At 42.0% G+C, this 21,995-nt stretch overlaps 2 protein-coding genes across 7 annotated transcripts; both read right to left on the bottom strand.

Moving 5' to 3' along the window:
- Positions 1-2,940: 2,940 nt before the first annotated feature.
- Positions 2,941-21,389, bottom strand: hoxd3a (homeobox D3a). 6 transcript variants are annotated; one of them, XM_084022247.1, is made up of 4 exons: positions 21,148-21,389; positions 6,770-6,829; positions 4,802-5,354; positions 2,941-4,660 (listed from the first exon to the last, which is right to left on the bottom strand). In XM_084022247.1, the coding sequence occupies exons 3-4, from the start codon at positions 5,250-5,252 to the stop codon at positions 3,909-3,911; spliced, it is 1,203 nt and encodes a 400-aa protein (XP_083878373.1). In that variant the 5' UTR covers positions 5,253-5,354; positions 6,770-6,829; positions 21,148-21,389; the 3' UTR covers positions 2,941-3,908. The 6 variants fall into 6 exon arrangements, with proteins under 6 accessions (XP_083878373.1, XP_083878368.1, XP_083878372.1 ...); XM_084022242.1 differs by having other exon boundaries at positions 4,787-5,354; positions 21,148-21,388; XM_084022246.1 differs by lacking the exon at positions 21,148-21,389 and adding an exon at positions 18,378-18,398 and having other exon boundaries at positions 4,787-5,354.
- hoxd4a (homeobox D4a) lies at positions 12,367-16,039 on the bottom strand. The gene is made up of 2 exons (XM_084023702.1): positions 14,701-16,039; positions 12,367-14,274 (listed from the first exon to the last, which is right to left on the bottom strand). The coding sequence occupies exons 1-2, from the start codon at positions 15,164-15,166 to the stop codon at positions 13,976-13,978; spliced, it is 765 nt and encodes a 254-aa protein (XP_083879828.1). The 5' UTR covers positions 15,167-16,039; the 3' UTR covers positions 12,367-13,975.
- Positions 21,390-21,995: the final 606 nt, after the last annotated feature.

Here is a 21,995-nt window from a genome sequence, read left to right as displayed (position 1 = left end):
AACATTTTATGTACAATGTGCTCTGTGTAGGTGTGTGGACTACAGTGAGGATAAAGATGGCAGCTTTTCTTTCTTTTTTTTACAAAATAAAACTTGTTTTTGCTCTCCTGTGATCTGTAGCATCAGATTAAAAACGTGAAAATTAAGTCATTTATTTGAAGAAAATGTTTATTTTTGATATCTTATACATAAGAATATACATTAAATGCAACATTTACATCTCATAATGGCATAACAACAGTATTTTATTCATATTAATAGCATTCTGCAATCCTAAGAAACATGACATTAAATTAAACACACACTCATTATTTAGTTTATGCTTCAATTGTTGTTGTTATTCAGACTGGGAGGGATGTAGAAGTATGTAAATACATAAAGAAGTGAATAAATTAACACACCTCCTTTCCCAGCATCATATAAAAGGTGGCACAATGTTTTAAAGCAAAGATTCTGGATCCTGAATCATAAAGGCATTAAACTATGAGCTCCTCTGATTTTACTTAATTAGGTTAAAGTCAACAACAACAACAACAACAAATACACTTTACAGTAACTTTCAACACACAGCAGTTTGACAGACAGCAGCAGAAGTGTTGGTCCACTACAGAAGAGTTGAGGGATGCTGATAAAACCAGTCTTTATCAAACAAGTCCTTCAGATTGTGTTTAAATCCGTGCTTTGCTGCGAGCTTCAGTCTTCATCCGACGATAATCCACTTCCATCGATGGGACGCGATGAATAAAAGTTAAAGAGCGAGACTTCTTTGTGACTCATAGTTTCTTCTGCGACGTTTTCACAAATCCTCGTCTCTCGAGTAAAAAAAAAAAAGAAAGAAAAAAGGAAGAAAGGAAGAAAAAAGCCACCTCGGGATGGAGATGAATGCTGCTCACTTGCACAGAGGAATCATCGCGATATGTTCTGTGCACAGCAACTTTCTCCCGAGGTCTGATTAAAGGCTTGTCTCGTGTTGGTGCAGTGGGGATTTCTCCCAGCAGCCTATTAATAAGAAGCAGCTGCACCTCTTTCATTCTACTTCAAGCACCTACAGTGGAAGCTCTCTGTTCATGATCTGTAAGATAAATAATAATAATAAAAAAAAGACATTAAAAATGTGTAATTAAATAACTGCCTCCAGTCAGGATGTCCTGTGTACAGATGAGCCAATGGCCGCTCACACCTCTTGTTCTCATTAGCACTTAGCCTACAGTAGAGCTACTTCCTCATATGTAAATACGACCCTCCACCGAGGGGGGCGTGGTCTGCTCTGCGCTCATCCAATCAGGAAGAGCACGCGAGCTCCCAGCTGCACTGTCTGCCTCCAACAAAGCCTCTCCTGTTTTACTTATTCATGGCTGATTCACTTATTATTAAACTGCGGGTCTAAATTTAAGCATAGATTAGACACTATGACAATATTATTCTGTTTAATGCTAAAAGAAATAACATAAGGCTATAAATGTTTTCATGTTAGATAAATAGTATTTTTTTTGTGCAGAGCAGCTCTAATCAAAGGAGCTTTGCTGCTGCTATTAAGGGTGAAACGTCCTTGCTGTTGTTGATCTCACAGTCCAATCAGTAAGAGTCAGAGGCCTGATGCCAACGATAACATCTGAAAGCCCATTTGCTCCATTTGGTGCTACAGCAGTGAGATTTCCACTTGTATTATTTCCCAGCTTGGCTTACATTTCATCAGGTTTGTGTTTGAAAACCAAAAATCCATCATTTATGTATATAAATGTGTCATTTCTCTCTTCTCACACCAGAAATGTTTTATTCTAAATGTAATTATTTATCCTGATGTGTTTGTTATCAGTTCATTTTCATAATTCAAAATTATTAACCTAATATTCAAGGAGATAGAGAGAAAAAAAGCTTGCTGAATTGTCTAAATGTTATTTCATTAAGACTGATAGGGTTTGGATGGATGACTCGAGCAGGAAGCTGAGGAGATGAAAGAAGAAAGAGCTCACCCAGGGTTAAAATGGCCGCCATCCACTGAATACTGAGGTGATTTGTAGCCTATTGTAGTAGCTCCGGGAATAAATTCAGTATGAAGTAAGACGAAGCCAACTTACAGGCCATGTGAATGATTTAGGACAACAAGTGCGCGCTGCAGTCACGCATGGAACTTTTTTTTTGGGGGGGAGGGATTTAAAACCACTGATTTCATTTGCCTCGATGCTTTTCTTTCTTAAATCACAGTAGAGTTTGTTTTAAAAGAAAGCACACACACACACACACACACACACACACACACACACACACACACACCATTGCAGATTGAGGCTGCGCGGTTTGAAATGTGTTACTCGGATTTGGAATGCAAATGCTTTGTTCGGGAGGAGGAGGGATCAGCAAGGAGTCTGAAAGCGACGAGTTTTTGATTAATGAGCTTTGAAATGGCTCTCCAGGAGCAATAAAGGATGAACTGCCCTCTCTCTCACGCGCACGCACGCACGCGCACGCCAAACCATCGTTGCATCATTCCCACTGTCTGAATGTTTATTTTCCTTTCTTTTTTTTCTTTTTTTGCTTTCATTGTCACCAATTCCACCTTAAACCAATCATCCTTATTTTGAAGACAATCAATTAGGAAAATGAAGCTTATTCTTCTCTCCCAGCAGAAAGGAAGATAATTATATATATATTTATGCAATAAACCCATAGACTCACTTCCCTCATAGCCACGTCGATAATCTCCAGAGCCTTTATCCTGCTGAGATGCACTTTGCATTGGAAGCCTTAGAGTCGTCTGATGAGTTTTGGATATCCCGGTGTCTAATTATTGATTCGGACTGTACAGTAGAGCCGTGCAGTCAATGAGCCTCCTCGGTGCTCTTATCTGGCGGTTTCAATGAGAGCATTATTAAAGTAATCAGGAACAGCGAGCGAGCAGTGCTGATCAACAAAAAAATGCAATAAATAAATAAAATAATACAAGTTTCAGCACTTTATTTACAAAATGTTAAACACAATAAAATATAACATTTCAATAGGGTTTCATAAATTTATGGATATCCAACTGAATGGAGTAACAATGGTCAGACAAATAAAATATAGTAATGGACTACACGAAATGACATGCTGGTGTGTATAATATTTCATACTTCGATAGTCTACGTTTTGCTTTAGGTTTGACACAAGATTAACCATGGACACGTAGTGGTGTTTATACACTATCAGATGTCCCATTTATCCCAGATTTACAATTAGAAATGCTCTTCTTTCAACAATACACCGCGAGTCATAGCATTTTTTTTTTCAAAACCCTGTTTTGCCAACACTTCCAAGTGCACTGATCTGTCCAATCTTACAAAAAACAAAGAAACTTCCACTTATAAATACTCGCATATAAACGATAAATAATGTGCAATACAAAATTAAATAATAAATAGGCTATATGCTAGTACGAAAGATTATGCAAAAAAAAAAAAAAAAGTATACAAAATAAATAAATAGGATGCCCGCGAGGAAGAATGAGATCCTACAAAATGTCCCTATAAAAGTCCTTCTCTCTAATGATGAGCGTCTATACGTTCGTGATACAAGACTTACCTTCAAGTAACAGCGTGAAATATTCAGTCAAAAAAAAATAAAAAATTGCGCATTGCACTTGAGAAAAGAAATAACAAGAAGGAACAACTGACAACCAGGCTATCCGCCTCTACGCATCCCCCAAATATTCAACAGAAATGGACAAAGCTGTATTATTTAGAAAATAATTACACAATAGCATTAATAGTAATATCAATAATACTGTAATAATACACCACAACTCGCTCGGAGTGTTGTTATTAGACTAGTGAGGTAATAAAAAGAGCGCAACATAATTTTGGCACACACACGCACACACACACACACGCACGCGCACACACACACACACACACACACACACAAACCACATATTACAAATGCGTGAGTTTAGGCGCTTCCTGAATCCTTCCCTGAGACGCTTGGTGAGAGGTGAGGTCTGTGTATGTGGGATGGGGATCACAGGGTCCATGATGGTGGTTTCCTGGGATCTGGGCGGCACAGCTGTAGTCCACACTGGTGGATGATGGGTGGGGAAGATGGCCGAGGTTGAACATGGGGCCCGAGGCTGGCATGGAATCAACAAAGTTCCCACCCACATAAACGGGGCTGCCTTGCAAATTGGCGTTGGCAAAGCTGCCGTTGCTCTGCATGCCGTGGTGCTCGTACTCGGAGCCCGGGTACCTCTTCTGTTGCGGGATGCAGCCCCCCAAGGGCGCCGTGTAGGCGGCCAAACCGTACATGTTTTGCTGGGGCTTGGCGAAGGACGGGGGCGAGGGCGCGTCATAGCTGAGGCTGTTCACGTTCTGGAGCTGGCCAGAGTATCCAATGTGATTTGGGCCACTCAGCGGCGGGCTTCTATCCGGGGAGTGTCCCAGGGGAGAGTGCGCGAGCCCTTTGGACTTCTGGTCCTTTTTGTATTTCATCCTCCTGTTTTGAAACCAGATCTTTATTTGGCGCTCGGTGAGGTTCAACAGATTGGCCATCTCCACCCTCCGCGGGCGACACAGGTAGCGGTTGAAGTGAAACTCCTTCTCCAGCTCCACGAGTTGCGCGCTGGTGTACGCAGTTCTGACCCGCTTAGAGGCCGGTCCCGGCGGGCTCTTCTCATCACTCATCTCGCCACCTGTACCAAAGCAACCACAGCATCATGTTAGCATTTCATTAGCACTGCAATCATGAACCGTATCACAGCACAACGAGGCCCAGTCCAGTACCCCCCCTCCTCACCCCCCCCCCCATACAAACGCACCATCAGGGTCTCTACCTGCACTGGTGCAGTTGTTGCCCTTCTGCTTTGCGTTCTGCCGGGTCTCCTTCATCCAGGGGAAGATCTGCTTGGTGAGGGTTGGCGTGGCGGTGCTGGACGCGCTGCTGGACGGGGACTTCTTCTTCTGGGGTGCGGAGGTGTTGGAGCTGGGAGAGGAGGCCGACAGTGGAGGTGCCTGATGCTCCAGACTCGGGGCTTGGCTGCTGCTGCTGTTGCTGCTGCTTTGGCCGCCGCTTTGCCGCATGCAGTCCCCGTTCAGGTCGCCCTCTTTGAGGGTCGGCGGCCGGACAGCAGAGGTCTGGATGGGACACACCGAGCCCTGGTAGTCGTTCTCAATGTTAGAAGCCGGGTAGGGCTGATGAGCGGGGCCATAGTTGTAGGAGTCTGGTTTGGGGAAGGTGTAGCCTCCAAAAAGTCCAGAGTTATCGTAATATGTTGCTTTCTGCATTTTGTGGATTCAGAGCCAATAAGCCAGTGCAACTCTATCCAGTGGCATGGGTGTTGTTTATTCACGTGATTGGTGTTTCCCACCGGTGCTCCAGTCTGTGACCTACAAAGAGAAAAAACATCAGACTCATTTTGGGCCCACATTCATTACAGCTGCAACCCGTCCTGAACATCAGATATTCGGGGCTTTAAATTCACAATAACCCGTGGAAGAATCACTCTGCTTTGGCCCTAGACCCGCGCAGCAATAAGCTGCAGCAGCTATTAAATTAGAAATTACCAACTGTCTCTCCGGTGTCTCTAACAGTGATACATCTCCCCCAGCCCTAAGATTCATTTCTGCCACAAAACGGTTAAAGTTTAACTCGCGCCTTAAAAAAGGGACCCTCTGGGAGGCTTTAGGAGTCCCTCAGAAATAAGCTGAATCAGCATTTGACACACACACACACACACACACACACACACATACACACAATACTCCCCTTTTCACTAATCACAAGGCCTGACAAAGCCCGTCATGCATTGTTCCCGGCAGCAGAAATATATAGCCCACCAAGGCCGCGCACATGCGCCTGGAAGGAGGGAATATCTCCTCCACTGTTTGTTATTACGGTTAATGTAGGAAACATGTATCCTATGGTGTATGTGAGAGAGAGAGTGAGGGGGGTAAATATGATATTTCGCCTTAACCCACATCTTTGGGTTGTTTTTTCTGCCTCTGACCTGCTCTTTAGTTTATATTTTGGATATTTTTGACATCGGCACACATTTGTCCACAGACTATAACGGAGAAGGCGTTTGAACCACGTTGAAACACAAACATCAAAGGGCCTGTACTGTTACATGTTGGTGGCTCGAGGAGCTGCAGCTCGCGCGCTGCATAACAATTGCACCTGTCAGTGTGGACCGCGGCTGAATTTATGACCGCGAATGTTATGGTTGTAAATGGCCTCCGAGAAGGAATGAAAAGCAAAACAGTGGAGCCTCGCAGCGACCCTCAGAAGTGTAAAACTAGGCGTAGGAGGAAGGCAAGGGGAAAGAATTTCATAGACGGCGACTCCTCACACAGAGGCTCGGTTTATAAGCCTCCATTCCGGCGGAGCTGCTGCAGCCAGACGGCGGGCTGAGACACTGGAAGAGCTTTCCCTGCTGAAATAGAGCGATTGCGCATTCAAAACAAAAAATATAGGAGCCGATAAAATGGTGAAATTCTTCCTTTTATATAACTTGCATGTTTTTTGAGTATTCTTTGAATGTAAACATGTTTTATTTTCGTGTAGGATAAATGTATTTGCCTTGGCTTTTATTCACAGCGCGTCTCATTCGGACACGTTGTGGCCTGCGCGAATAATTAGCCGTAAAGGCGAAGTTAAAGTCATCCCTCACGTCTGTTAGTGATTTAAGCCTCCCGTGAAACACTGTGAACGTTAATATGTAGCCTAATAACAAATCGGCCTTTCACCTTGTTAGCAGTTGCTCCGTGCTGTCCACTGCCTCCATTAAAGAAATGTTACTCACCGAAATCTGCGCAGATCTCTTTTATATCCCTCACGCATTCATCAGCGCTCCCACCTCGACCTGGAAGAGGAATACATGCATTCTTCACGTTAGATTGATTTTTAAATCACACTCAAACATGGGCTCGAAATTCGATGCATGAACATGTATTTTATACAAAACAAATAAAGTATAAAATATAAAAATATAATCATCACAACTTTAAAAAATACAATTAAAATGCATGTATTATATAGTTTTGTTTAAAAAGGCATTTAATTAAAATGATTCCTGGATTATTGTTTTTTTATTATTTTAATTAGTTTAAATGTTGACTGATTTGCCACTGCAATGGCAACATATGACACTTTTTTTTTTTTTTGTTTCACCCCCCAAGTCTCAAAAGTCTTACATGTGCACTTTTCACACAAAGAGCGAGCCAAATATTTAGCAGTCATAAGCTTTTTTCGGGTGACCTTTGGGTCATTCAGCGTTAAGTCAAAGTTTAATGAACAACGAGCAGTTTGGCTACAAGTAGACTCTCAACTAAATTCAAAGCAGATTTCCAGCGGTGACAGAGACGGAGGAGAAGATGCTCGACCGCCGGCAAGGAAATAGAAATTAAACCTGCAGGACATTTCACAGAAATGTTTGATTTTTATTTTTTTTTACTGCTTGTATTTGAGGGGAATTATTGAAAATACGATCATGGAGATACAACATTCCTTCGACGTGGAATATTCGTTAAAGCTGGTCGATAATGTGTGCGTGAAGTGGTGTTTGAGCCCACTGGGCTGCTAGTAGCAGACATGCTCCTCTTTTCAGACAGCAGTGTTTTTCGCCTACGCGCTGTTACGGTAAGTTTGGTTCACACAATGGGCCGGAGTCAATGTGGAGTGTTATTATCCCAGTAAGTCGGTTCTGCTGCTGCTGCTAGCCCCTCACGGTTAGACTTAAACAGCACTTGAGATGCGTTTTGTTGTGAAATGTTACATGCGAAAAAATAGCAGCTGATAACAGGGTAATAATGTTTTTATTTTTTAATTTCCTGATGAAAGCTGCTCCACAAAACCAGTAGCAGAAGAAGGTTTTTGCTGTAATGTTGCTTATTTTGTTTGTTTGTTGATTTCAGTAGCTTTCCTGCAAAGACGCACAAAGACTAAAGAGAAATGAGTGCAAACTACTTAAACCTCAATTTATTTTAAAACATTAATATGAGCTAAATTGTTAATAATCAGCTTAAATGTTAAATAAATAGGTTTTAAATGTGGGGTTATTTTGTATTCCAAAACAAAATAATAATACAAAGATATGAAAATTCACTTGAGTTACAATAAACCGCATACAAAATGAGAAAAATTAAAAATACCCCAGTAGGGAAATTCAGCATTTGCCTTAATCCTCGTTCACTTGCAGCCCGGCAATCCTTCAAATCATCCAAAATGAATCCGTGTATAATATAACGTTGCAGGTTAACAAAGCCATATAGTCGAAACCACATAAATCACGAGCAAACGCCACTGTGACGATAAGACAACAAATTAATGTGATTTACGATCCAGGAGCGAAAAAAAAGAAAAGTTTCTCTCCTACTTCTTCCCTCCGAGCCGGTTTTCATCGAGACGGGAAACCGGCCGGAAAGCAGCAGGGAAACTCGCACTCAATCTGTCGATATTAGACTATTTGAACGCGCTTTCTCAAAAAAATTAAATAAAAATAAAAGCACTCTTCCTTTGAGGGTTTAGCCGTGGACTCCATATCCGCACGGCCGCCGAGAAGAGCGACATTAACGAGCATCACTTCCCCGAGTGGAATAAATCACACATACAAATATATATATATTTCCTTGCATTATATTAACCCGTGGTTAAAGGTTGCTTTCTGCCATGCGATTGCTTACCTGCGAATCAATTCATCATAAAGCAGCTTCCCTCTCGGTCTCGCTTCCTTTCCACGCAGCCTCTAGAATAAATCCTTCACCCTTTGTCTGCAGACAATGCTGTCCTAAACCTGATCTTGCTGTTTTTCAGACATTTCCATATACCAATGGAGACAGTATTCCCGAAAGAATGGAAGGACTCGCATTCAACTACCAATAAAAAGCCAACAAGGTATCCTTATTCCAGAAAGGAGAGAAAAAAAAATCCCTGGCAATCAATCATCCATTGAAATATACAGGAATTCAAAAACGGATAGGCCGGTGCACATTTGGAGCTATTGGGGATTTTCTTTTTTTGGGGGGTGTTTCGGAAGCTTTGTGATGACAAATAAAAAGGCGCTGCCTTAAGATACAAGCATATTTGTTCACGTGATTGCTCCCCTTCTACAAGCAGCCTTACCTCACCAATCCATTTTGATAAAGGGTGGCGTTTATTTCCTCGTCCCGGACTGTGTATAAATGTTCCTCTGCCTATTTCTTTTCATCTCCTCCCTGAATCACATCGCGCCTTCTCCTCTCGGTATTTAAACGCACGTTACATCACACGCCGTATTGTTACGGTATTAATAATAAAGAGCCCAGCCTTCACAGTTACAGCATGTGTGTGTTTGTGGGCGTTATTGTAGTGGATTTATGTGCATTTTGTATCTTACAGCAGCTTTGAAATACCCAGTATTTGTTAGATTTTCTGACAATAAAACAAATACAAATAGGGCCTTAAACACCACAGTTTCCTTTTATAATATCGTAAACAACACTATTATGCTTTCTTTCAATGCCCAAGTGTGATATGCATTTCAAACATGATTTATGAAATAATAAGGGTATTCTCTCCCTTCCAGCTGGGACTGGATTGTATTCAAATAAACCACATTATCATCTTTTGTTTGTTGTGTCTGATCTCACAGACTGCTCTAACACAAAGAGAGTCTTCTCCTGCATTAGTTTTAACAGCAATCACAGAAAGATAATTTAAAAAATACAACAACAATAACAACAACAAGCTGGGTTTGATAGCCAATAAATAAATATAGTGGGGAAGAAAAGACCAGAATGGATGGGAATAACAGGATTTGAAGCCGCAGAGAGCGTCGGCTGGTTCAGCGGTGGATTATTTTTGCTGAGAAAAAGAAGAAGAAGAAGCAGCAGAAGAAGAACCAGAAGAAGGAGGACTGGCGTCGCGGCATATGTTCAGAGGGTAATAAAAGTGAAAGATTTACAGTTTTCGCCCGGCCCCCCAACAGCCTCGAACCCTTTCAGGAATTACTGAGAATGATTTACAAGGAGGCAGAGCTGTCAGCCGGCCCAAACTTCCACGACTTCTTAGAAATCAAAATCAGACCATCCTCCCCCCCACTAACAATAAAAACAGCAGAAATCCAACACTATCATCTCGAGCAACGAGGAAAGATAAATAACCGATTATTCATCTTATGGTGGAAACTATAAATCAAGACATGACCATTCAGCCATTTAGAACTGCTGTTTTTTGTAAATGAATTTTTAAAAAAAATCCAATAAAAGATATATTCTTGTAAAGTGATTTAAATGTGAATTAGAATAAAGAATCAGCGGCCCTGTGGAGGGGCAGTGCGAAAGAGCATTTATTCTGAGCGAGCGCCCATAAATACATGTCACTGCCCTTAAGGTTTTTACCATCTATCAATCCAGCAAACATTCTAGCAATTCTAACACATTTGTTTCTTTTAAAAAACGAGAAAAGAAGAAGACATGCGTATACAGCGACAAAGCACCGATCATCCCGCTCAGAGCGCACACTCAAGAAAAAAAGAAAAAGGCAGCAATTTATCAAATATCACGACATTTGATATCGTCATTTACCAACTCGGGCAACACGAAAAGCATGCTGAAATATTTACCTACCCAAGCATCCATCGGTTCGGATGTGTTGCTAAAGCGCAGGGGGCTACGGTCGCGCCCGCGAATCGGATATTATTTTCTTTGGGGGGGATCTCTTCAGTTTTCAAGTCTGATAGAGTCCTTGCGATTAATGACGACGCCGTGTTTCTAGGGGGACGTGCTGCATTAATTATTTAGACAATCACGTGGTCGAGCATAGGAGAGCGGAGTGGTATAGTCTCTGGATTATATCTCCGAATGCAGACAGCGCACTTTAATACATCTTAGGGGGGGTTTTGTCTGGCTCGGAGAGGCTTCGGCGAAAAAACAGCTGGAAATCAAATATGGCCGGATGGAGAGCAACGACGTTGTATTCCTGCACTGGGTGCAGTGTCATTGAAAATGGCACTGCCTTTGGCTCCCATTTATTGCTGTTCAGACATGTAGGTCAGTGTGGCTGCACACTGTACGTGGTAGTAGGCTGCTCTCACCTGGGGGGGAGGGGGTGTTGTGAAGTTTAATTCCAATATAGACGCTGATGTTTGATATTAAATCACTTTTGCATACTAAAATCACTAAATCAAATAAGGCAAAGCCATCAGTTATACTTCATACTCTCAGTTTTAGTATATAATATATATGAAATGTATATTAGGTAGGTGTCTGATTGTGCTATAAGACCCCCCCTCCTCCCCTCCCCCTCCAGCTCATCCTCTCTTCAGCATCTATCTGCAGATCATTTATGGCAGGATGGTGGATTGGTAGCATCACTTTGTCTCAGCTTCTCTCTGAATCTATGACACGCGCGTGCATTTCTCACACGCGCGCACACACACACGTATAAGGGCCGCGTGCACGGCTGCTGCGGGACCAGATAGTGGTCGCTGGGGATGAAAAGACTGAAGATTGTCTTTCCACATGTCCGTTTTTATGACTTTTTGTTTGGATCGGGGTTGAGTTCTACAGTGTGGAGGGGTCGGAGGTCAGTGTAGCAGTGGGTCATATTCAATAAAGCCATATCCCGTGAACCACGAGGGGGGGGGGGGGGGGGGGGGTAATAGCAAATATATCAGCCTAGTAGCGTAGTTTACATAGTACTTCATTAGGTGTAATGATACGTGTGGCGTCATCTGGTTTTAGAGCAGGACCACCGTCTGAGAATAAGTTATTTGTCACTTTGAACAAGGCCAGGCCATTTTATTGGTTTCTCCTGCAATAAAGATCCATGCAAATAAATAACTATTTGCAATAAAGACTCAAGTCAAAGTCTGCTTCTGGGGACCCCACATGCAGATTTCATTGAATAAGATCACCTTGAAAGGATCCACTAGTTTAGGATGATCTTTTTGCGTATTCGCTCCTTTCGATAAGAGCTCGTGAGTGAAAATGAAGAGTTAAAGCCAACTTTCTTTGACAGGTTTATAAAAGATACGCTCGTGGTGCATCAGTGATACACGTATGCGCGTCCATGTAATGCTCGAGAGGAGAAGAGGTTGAATTCGCGCCTGCAGCGCACATTTGGTGCATTTGTGGATGTTTTGTAAAGGGGGGGGGGGGGGGGGGCTGTCTATCCATATGGCTCCACGCGCTTCTCACCACTTTAGGAGAAACTCTTTTCCCACCAAAAGTCATCATTTCGTAACTGGTACAAAACGAGAGACTCTAAACCTCCGTGATATGAAAATAAAATGTTTTAAAATACCTCACTGTGGCCGGAAAATACATTTCCTCACCTTTTTTTCTCTTTTTTCTTTTTTAGATTTCTCGAGTGAAGAAAATGAAATTTAAAACATCGCGACAAAAGGGCTCTCTGCAGTCATTTAAATGCATATTCGGTAGAAATCTTTATTTTTTCCCAATATACTTCTCGCATCTCAATTCACAATACAAGGTAAAAAGCATGTACAAAAATAAAAAACAAAAAAAAGATTGCATATTGACATGAGGAAACAAATGCACAAATCAGAAGCTTTAGGGGGCTGATATAAATAGGCCTGCTGGTAAAAACGTGTACAAACTATGGAATTCGCGTACTGACTCTTGCTTTGAATACTTTGGCTTTTTAAGTTGTGGAAGAAGAAAAAAAAATAAAAACCTCCAACCCAAAGCGAACAACGGCTGGGAGATAAAAATGCTGCTTGTCCGGCGGGTCAGGGGTGTCGGGGTCAGTCCTTGCGGCTGAAACGTGTCCCTTGGATGAACCTGCCACTGCTGCTTTGTCGACCTTCGGTTGAAATACCTTTTCAAGCCTCTCATCGTGAAGACTCCACAGAGTCTTGTTGTCCGAAGACAAAAGGTAAAAAGAAGAAGAAGAAGAAGAAATGTCTAAACGTGATGTGAAAGCCCCCCTCGGTTAGCTCGGTGTAAAGGAAAAACTAGAAGATTCCCACATTAACTAAAAGACTAAAACGTTGCATAAAGCCATGCTAATAATCCACAAGAGTTCAAACATTTTTAGATTAAAGTTTAACGAATACTTTTAATTAAAATTGCATGTGTGCTATACGAAAAAATGTACACGTTTTTTTTTCAAACAAATAAATAATGACGTAAAAAAAATCATCAAGTAGAAACAAACAATTACACTCCTAAAAAAAAAAAAATCTGAATTTAGATTAATTCCGATGAGAAACATCCAATATCAATTCGATGCCATGCAGAAACAAATGATCTTTCATATAAAGACTTTCAAATGAGAGCCTCGCACTGTTTACAAAGACGTCAGGAGAGATTTATAAGGGCACTCGGAATAGTATGCACGCAGGAATGTCTTGCTTTTTGGGAATAATATTTAGGCTAAGAAATTTTCAAAGCTTTATTGTACAAAATAAGTTAAAACAATACTAAGTCACAAAGAAACGTGGAGCTGAACGAGGGTTTTCTTGCAACTCCGGTTGCGTTTGGCGTTGCTCCGCAAACATCGGTTCCTTCAAGTGTATATGTATAATATATATATGTATATATATTGTGCGTTTAAAGTGAGGTTGGAACGGGATGATCAACTGGGAATAAACGTGTTTTGAAACAAGGACTTCCCTGCTTTTGGTTAAAGACGTTTCGATCTTTCAAAACCGGCGTGGATCCACGTGAGAAGAAGAGCTGCAACATTTCGTTTTAGAAAAAAAAATCCACGAAATCAGCCGAGGTTGCTCGTTAAATGTCCTCAGGTGGGGCAAAGTCCAGGGGAAAAGGAAGAAACATTCGATGTTTTTTTTGTGTCTCTTTGAAGAAATTAAAAACAAGGAAGAACTTTCAAACCTCTCACGTCTAAAGACTGGCTGGTCTTCTGACTCTTGAGTCAACACTGTTGGGGTCTTTTTCTTTTTGTTAAATTAAAAAATAAGAAGCTAAAAACAACATCAGTCCATGCAAAAGTCAAATGCAACCTCTGTCTCTTTATGTACAGTTTCTAAAACCTCCTTCCTCTCTTATAACGACGTGATATCAGTCTGGTTGTCCTTCTGGAGGCTTTGCAGATGGCTGGAGGCCGGTGCGGATCTGCCCTTGGTGTTGGGCAGTTTGTGGTCTTTCTTCCATTTCATCCGTCTGTTTTGAAACCAGATTTTGATCTGCCTCTCGGAGAGACAAAGCGTGTGAGCGATCTCGATCCGTCGCCGCCTGGTCAGATACCTGTTAAAATGAAACTCCTTTTCAAGCTCCAAAACCTGCTGCCGGGTGTAAGCTGTCCTGGACCGCTTGGGCTCGGGTCCTGTGTGATCCGGGTTCACTGGGGAGGAAGAAAACAAACAGGGGAGAAGAAGAAGAAAAAAAAAAGTGTCACCAAATGTGGCCAATTCAGCATGCAGGAGAAAAAAAAACAACAACAACAAGAGTGTCTGGTAACCCGGGGCGCTCAAACTTTAAGGAGATTCACGTGGAAGCGAGAGCAGGGAATAATGAGTGGGTTTTAACCGAATTCCAGCAGATTTGCTGCAGATTTAAGCGCCATTACAACCGGTCAATATGTGTTTTCCGGAGCTTTCAGGCGCTCACCTAGCGGCCTATTTCCTGAGCTATAAAAATTTATGACTTGTGTAATTGGCGAGGCCTTTCAAAGAGTCCCATAAATATTGCACTGAATGATTTCTAAAGTACACGTCTCGGCTGGTCCATAAGAGGAGAGGGTACGGGGAGGAAGAAGAGGAACGCTTACCGGTAGTAATGTGGACTTTCTTCATCCAGGGGTAAACTACTGCAGGCTGCTTGGACTGTATCCCATTTTGGCTCTTTGTGTTTTGCTGCTGCCCACAAGTCCGGGGTCCGGCCACCTGGACCGGGGCTGCCTCCTCAGTCTGTGCGCTAAAAGAGCTCGAGCGGCTGGATCGCTCGTGCACATGACCCCGAGGCGGCAGCGTGGTGGAGTCCTGCACCGTGTTGAAGGGCTGCTCCGTGTAGTTTGGTCGTGGGTAGATCCCGGGATGCTGAAAGTCTGTGTCCCGCGTTGGACTGTAGTAGTCCGAGCCCTGCTCAGGTATATAGTTATTTTGGGAATATTCCTCGCAGGGAGGAAATTTGGGATCCACATACTTAGAGTTCACCATATACGAACTCATGGCCATTAATTTCTGAAGGTAGAAAATACTAATTTTTCTCGAGTTGTCTTTTTTTCCTCCCTCCATAAAGCCCTCCTACTTGGTGTCAACTGAATAAAGTTAGCGAACCATGTGACCAGATCGGCCAATAGAGGTGATGCTGGTCCATAAACGGGTAAACATACAACTAAGAGCAATGTTGTACGACTTCAAATGCACCAAAATTAGACCCCGGTGGGGGTTGTGGAGATGGGGGGGGGCACAAATATTGCAATGAAACATTTGCACATTTGGATAATAAACCGATATAGGCTACATGGAAAATTAAGTTAAACACGAATTCCAACCTTGTTTAGATATTTCATTTAAATATAATATACTGATAAAAAAAATAACGCTGAATGTGCATGAGCTTTTATCCAAGTAGATAAAAAATATCAGTTTCTAGGGGTCTAACGTGAAAGCATGGTGTTCAACAGAGAAACCAACAAAAGATACAAAAAGCCCCTTGGCATAAAAGCAGCAGATAATGACGGGAGACAATTGATGGACACTGTCTTTGTCGAGGAGGGGTCATCCAAAAGTTACACGAATCTCATCACTTCATCTGCTCCCATCCCTTTGAAAACGCAGCGCCGTGAGCCCATTGGCCAGCAGCGAGCAGCCTCTGGGAATCAATAATGTGGAGACACAAGCGACCCACAGGACGGGGACGCTGCAGCTGGAGTCATCGGCTCTTTTTTTTTTAGGGAAACCTATAGTTGGCATCTCATCCCAACACACTCGAAGCCAATTAAACGAGCCAATTAAACGTTCACGTGACGTGTTTGGCGTCAGGTGTCCCTTTTTTTTTAAGCCCACGTGAAGTGTGTGTCGTCACACTCTCATTCACAAAAGCTGTCGCATCTGACAAGCACGTCAACGGCAGATAACAAGATGGCAACACGTCATCGCGTCGAAGTTTTTTCATCGACCATATACTCCCCTAGGATCGAATCTGTGATTGTGCTTTTATCACACAAATTCGGTTCTACAGGGTATATATAGACGACGGCAAGCGACACTGCCCACTCAACCCGCAGCAGCTACATGTGGCCGGCTCGTCCAAACACTGCTGCAGAAGGAAATGAGAGGCTTGCATCACAACCAGATGGGGTGAAACACGTCCCAACATTGTGGGCTATAATAACAGCAGTGTCTCATTCGGGCTCAGCTCCTAGAACTTTCGTTGTGGTCGTTTTTTCTTAACGTGTTTGCCTGGTACTGGAGGATTTCCTTTAGTTTATACATGGGCTGCTCCTCAAAAAAAAAAAAAAAAAAAAGATAGGCCTACAGAGGGCATTCCTGTCAATTTATGCAGGAAATGACGAGCAAAAGACAATATCAAGCTCAGGTCAACCCACGTTTCCCTCCACCAGAGGCCAAGTTCATAATAACAAAAAAAAACATTTAAATAATATAAATACGTTTTCACATTTGCATCCTGTCACCTCAAAGATAAAGATTGGTCAAATAACGCTATAAGCTCATCAGCAGCTGACCGTTAGATGGCTAATAGCCGGCTATAGAGCAGCTTATCACCACTGAGGGAAAAGATGAGGCTGCAGGCCAAGGAGGTCAAACTAAATCATTTACAAACTTATCAAAAAAGTTCAATTATTTTCGCTCCTGGTGACAGCTCAAAGGGTGCAAAAGTTTACCAAATCCCCGCCAGCCATTAACTAGAACATCATGGCGGCTACTGCAAGTCCTTCTGACACATCCTTATAAATTAATTCAAGATGAGAAGAATGGGCTTCTTCCTGAGCAGAATCAGCAACACATCAAATCAAAGAAAATTCCCAGCAAACAAACTCATTTTTATAATACAATTCCATCCAAATATATCAACCTGAGCATTTATAATAAAATAATACATTCTTATTGCACCCACGTGACGCTCCGAGTCAGATTTAAACAATTAAATCACTATTAAATGTGTGTTTTCAAGCGCATTTGGCCAAAAGTTCTGTAAAAGTTTAAATACATACTAAGCCAGACATTCAGCACGTTTTCTTCTCAAATAAAATTTAAAAAAAAGGGGGCGTGAATGAACGTTTTTACCAACTGGTTATTTACTGAATGGTCGTATTGTTTATGTTTTGGTTTCATTTTCAGCTTCATTCATGTTGACAAATCGAAAGTTGCAGGCCTTTAAAATGTGAGAATAAAACAGAGCAGAAAATAGAATTCGACTTGTATCCAAATATTCCTCTGACTTAAATGTAAGTCATAACGCAGATTATTAGCATTCATCTGCACTCTGATCAACACATTTAAACAAAAACACTAATTTATTCGTTTCATCCACAGTTAAACGAGGTAATCTGGCACTTCACATTTCAATATTAGTTAGACAGCCTGACCTGCCTTTCACCTTCCCTGCTCGTCCTTCAGACGGGTCAAAGCCGAGAATCACAACAAAAGAATGATAAAGTCAGCGTTTCCTGGCAGCTCGTGTTCAACGAAGAGCGAGCTGCTTCAGCTGGACTCCTTTTACACCAAAAAACTCCACGTTGAAAACAGAAAACACGAGTTTAATCTCATTTTCGGAAGGAAATAAGGGATCTTTTTTATACATTTCTTATCGTTTTTTACTGATAAGAAAATAGCTGCAATTTCTAGTTATCTTTGTATTAAATTGTATTTGTTAGACGTTTCTTTGAGGACTGAGGAATTAATCATTTAAAAAAGGCCCGTAAAAGAAAAGCATGAAGGCCTGCATTGAATTAAACCACATCATGTGAAAAATATTTTTCTCTTTTAAATAGATTATAATGTATCATGTTGTTAGTTTTTTTCATGTATTTCAATAAAACTGAAGCGAATAGTACAAACGAATTGTGATTTATAAACATATTTATGAGAAATATAATAACACCACATAAACATTAATTGTTTAAATTAGGCCTCGACGATATCTCCCCAAATTTTTCAGGAATCTTGCAAAACTCTGGTGACAACAGGTTGATTTCTCCGCCTCCCAGCAAACAAGAAGCCTCAAGCATCAAGTAACGGAATCACGTGGCAGTGAATGACACCAACAACAGGAACGACGCCATCCGGATGAGTTGGAAAGCATCGATTGGGAGGTTTAAACCCAAACTATCAGCCCAGTAATCACATTAAAAGGAGATTTCCTCCCAGCATCATCCAACCACCTCTGGTCGCCCTAAGCGCGCCGCCGCCGCCGTTTTCAGAGGCAGGAAACCGCGCGGCCTGTGACATCACACACCACCAGCATAATGATAAAACTTACCGCGGAGACCGGGACGCGCAAACGCGTCCGTGCTGCGGGAGAAGTCCCCGCCGTGCGAGCTCCCTGCCAATTCCAGCTCCATTCCAAACCCATCTGGACGGCCTTACTAATACACAATGAGAATTATATTTTGGCTTGTCAAGTCCCGGGCCATAAAACAAACTTTAATGGCGTCACGTGTTTCCTCGCAGCCACTCACGACACCGCGCAGGCCCATAAATAACCCTCAAAGTTGCACTTACTCAATAACGGCGATTACACTGATGTGCACCGAGGAAAAGTCGTGGAGGGGAAGGAAGCCGGGAGGTTTGGACTAACTGACATGACGGACGTGGGAACGGAGCTGCACGTCCACAAAATACTGTATTTGTTTTGTCTGCATGAACGTGTGTTACTATCAACATTTAATAACTTAATAATAATAATGCATGGCCTGCTGTCAACTCATTATATGACATTACACCATTTTACTGACGCCTCTTGACCTCCAAAGTGTTAACAGAAAAAAAAATAAAAAAATAAACTCCAAACATGCATCACTGATTCTCCCCCAGTGAACCTGACACAATGAGAGTGATGTCACTCGTTCTTCCGGACCAATCCCGGAGTGCAGAGCAGTGTTGCTCCGCCTCCCCGTTTCCTGTGCGCGCGCACACACACAAGGCGCTGATGGCGTTGAGGTTTGGATGGCTGCCACGGTGGGGCAGGTATGTCAAACCACACAGGCATGTCCTCATAAAAAGGTTATTCCCCCAACGATCATGTGAGGGTCAAACCCCTGTGTGACCTGTGGGTTCTGTTTTCACACATTTCCTGCTGTTAGCTGGTTTTCTGTGGTTTGATTGTTTGCATTTATGCATATAAATTAAGTAATTTTATTTCAGCTCCACAGCTTTCTTAAAGACTGTTTTCCTGCGTCATCATCATGAGGACGTCACGCACACACACTCTGTGAAAGTGTTGCTCTCTTTGCAAAGACTTGTGCAGTCTAAAACATCCAAATATAAATATTTTTTTTGGGTGTGAACAGCAACAGATGCAGGATCAGCTGATTGTATTTGTCAACAAACTGAACTTTACGCGCTTTTTCTCACACAATTCTTTAAAAAAAAAAATCACTTTCAACCACGTCACATGATCACGTATCTCAACCAATCACCGCGCTCGGGAATCTGCTAGCAAGAGACTGCTGAATGGGAGCAGAGGTGCTAACTGTTGGGCAACAGCGCCTTCTGCTGGCGTGTTAACGACTCCCCCGCCCTTTTCCACTGCAAAAAAAAAAAAAAAAAAAATGTCCATCTAAGTCAGTTCCCATAATCATGTGTTTGGGGAGACTTGATACAGATTTGCAACGAGGAGGAAGAATGTAAATCTTTTTTTTTTTTTTTAAATGTAAAAGAGTTAATTACAATATTCGTTTAATTAAGTGCAGGTATTTAAAGGAATATTCACTGACTTTACTTAATATTTTGATTTAATTAAGTTATTGGATAAAAAAAAGAAACATTTTACAAAAGAATCGTATTTGTAATTTTTTTTTTAGTATATGCAGATATGTAGTCTGAATATGAAACGAGTGCCATCTAAATAATTGAGTGCTTTGCAGTGTAGATGTTATGACTTATTGAGGGAAACGTTGATGCTCGCGATGACTAATAATGATAAGGAAGCATAACCCATGAATGAACCATGTCTAAGTGGAAAACAAAAACAAAAAAGAGCATTAATAACAGGTATTATACCCGTGTAGCTTCCACGTGACTCGATATGAGGAAACATTTTACAAATATCTCTCGCTTTGGCACACAGTTGAGAGAGTGTCATGCTGGACTCCACATCCGGGGAGATCTAAACGGGGGTGAAAAGGGGAAACCACATCCATTCATGGAAACTGCTATCTGTTCAAATGTGAGCAGGCCTGCGGTCGCACATAGTCCCGCATAATTACACAGCGAGCACAGAAATGATGTAAGCTGTGCAACATTGGAATTGGAGAAACAGAGTGGAACTCTGTCTAATGTGCAGGCTTCTACTTGTGCCCGTCCTTCCAGGGTCCATTTTGCCGCATTGCAGTGAGGCTGTAAATACTTTCGCAGCTGCCTGTCAGGCAACAGTGAAATACTGTCTTTGTTCATGTTGGCCCCCATCTCCAGGCAGCTGAACGCGGCTATGAAAACTCAACTTCTCCTGCCAGCCTTCACATGTGAAACACAGCAAAGCTCATCTGTTCCTGTGTCGCATTTTTCTTTTTATATATCAAGTGCGTGGGAATGAAGTCCAGATCAATGCAGATTTTTTTTTCTGGTACTGAAGGAATTCAAAATGAAAGAAGGTCGGCTTTATCAAATGAGGATTTTTTTTTAAAGGTTCAAACTGATATCGAAATGGTTTAATGCATCGAGTTCATTTTAATTCACTGACTGCTATATTTCTCAGACGTCATCACTGACTTTAAACACGAGCTTTATTTCTGTGCTCTTTAAATGGAAGGTGAGCCTAAATGAGCACATTTAATATCTATTATTCCCTCAAATAGCAGCAAAGGCCCATTTCATCGACCCCAGACATCATTATCCACATTTCCTGCGTCTAAAGCTTCTAAATAATTTATTTGAAAGCGTCCAGCAACATGTGAAACAACCGAATGACATCATTGTCATTACCCTGCTGCTAATTTACATGAGCAATGAAACAGGAAGCTGTCAAACTCCGCATGCAGACACAAACAGGCGCACATGAATAAAAGTGCATGATGGCACAGAGAGCTTACCTGAAGCCGGGAGGTAATCCATGTTCCTTGCTGGAGGTTTACCTTTGCGGTGCATGTTGATAAAGCGGTGAGGAGCCAGTGCTGCTGCTGCTGCTGTTTGAAGAGGTCAGATGGGTAGAAAGTTGAAACGCCCCCCTCTCGTCATCCAGGAGATCGAACAGCGCAGTGCCGCAAATATGTGCCTTTATGAAACGAATGTCATCTGTTTTTTGTTGTTGTTGTTAAAGGAAGGGCGAGCAGCGGCGCATCGGTTTGAGCGCCGTAGACGCAGAATGCAGTGGGGGGAAGAAAACTCGCCTGGGAAATCAGGAAAAGAGCCATGAAGACGTTCGCCTCTCACACATGACCAGTGGCGTCCAATGACAGGCGATGGAGGCTCATAAAAAAGGTCTATTACCAAGTTGTAAATTGTCCCCTCTCACAAAAAGGAATTTAGACTGCAGCAGCTCTCCCATCAAAGCCCTCCGCGTCCTCTGGAGGGGAACAAGAGGGGATGTGTATTTGTTTGTGTCACTCGACCAGAAAATGTTGCATCTTTTAAAGCGGGAAAGAGCAGTTAATTATTTACTTCATCACACACACACAAAAATACATCTTGTGTAAAATAGATGCCTTTTTTTTTTTAAATGTGGCAAAATCATGAGACAATTTTCATTGATAAGGAATTGACAAAAATGTATTATGAATTATGTCTTTTTTTAAAGGACGACATCATGTGATCCTTTTAGTTATTTATTTTCAAAAAGGGAAGACGATATGCATAAACTGTTGGGGGAAAAAAGTCACATGATAAACCCAGCCATCCCTTAGGCTTCGTCATAACTAATAATGAGGTGTGAATACAGACA

This window comes from Eutrigla gurnardus (genome assembly GCF_963514095.1).
Source record: "Eutrigla gurnardus genome assembly, chromosome: 12".
Lineage (NCBI taxonomy): Eukaryota > Metazoa > Chordata > Actinopteri > Perciformes > Triglidae > Eutrigla > Eutrigla gurnardus.
Note: the sequence above shows the minus strand (reverse complement) of the source record. Positions and strands in the feature narration are given on the sequence as shown.

Coding starts and splice junctions, on each gene's coding strand:
- hoxd3a (XM_084022242.1), bottom strand. CDS start 5,252: ATGCAGAAAGCAACATATTACGATAACTCTGGACTTTTTGGAGGCTAC. Junction 4,661..4,786: donor TGCAGGTAGAGACCCTGATG/GTGCGTTTGTAT, acceptor GCTTTGGTACAG/GTGGCGAGATGAGTGATGAG.
- hoxd4a (XM_084023702.1), bottom strand. CDS start 15,166: ATGGAGGGAGGAAAAAAAGACAACTCGAGAAAAATTAGTATTTTCTAC. Junction 14,275..14,700: donor GAAAGTCCACATTACTACCG/GTAAGCGTTCCT, acceptor CTTCCTCCCCAG/TGAACCCGGATCACACAGGA.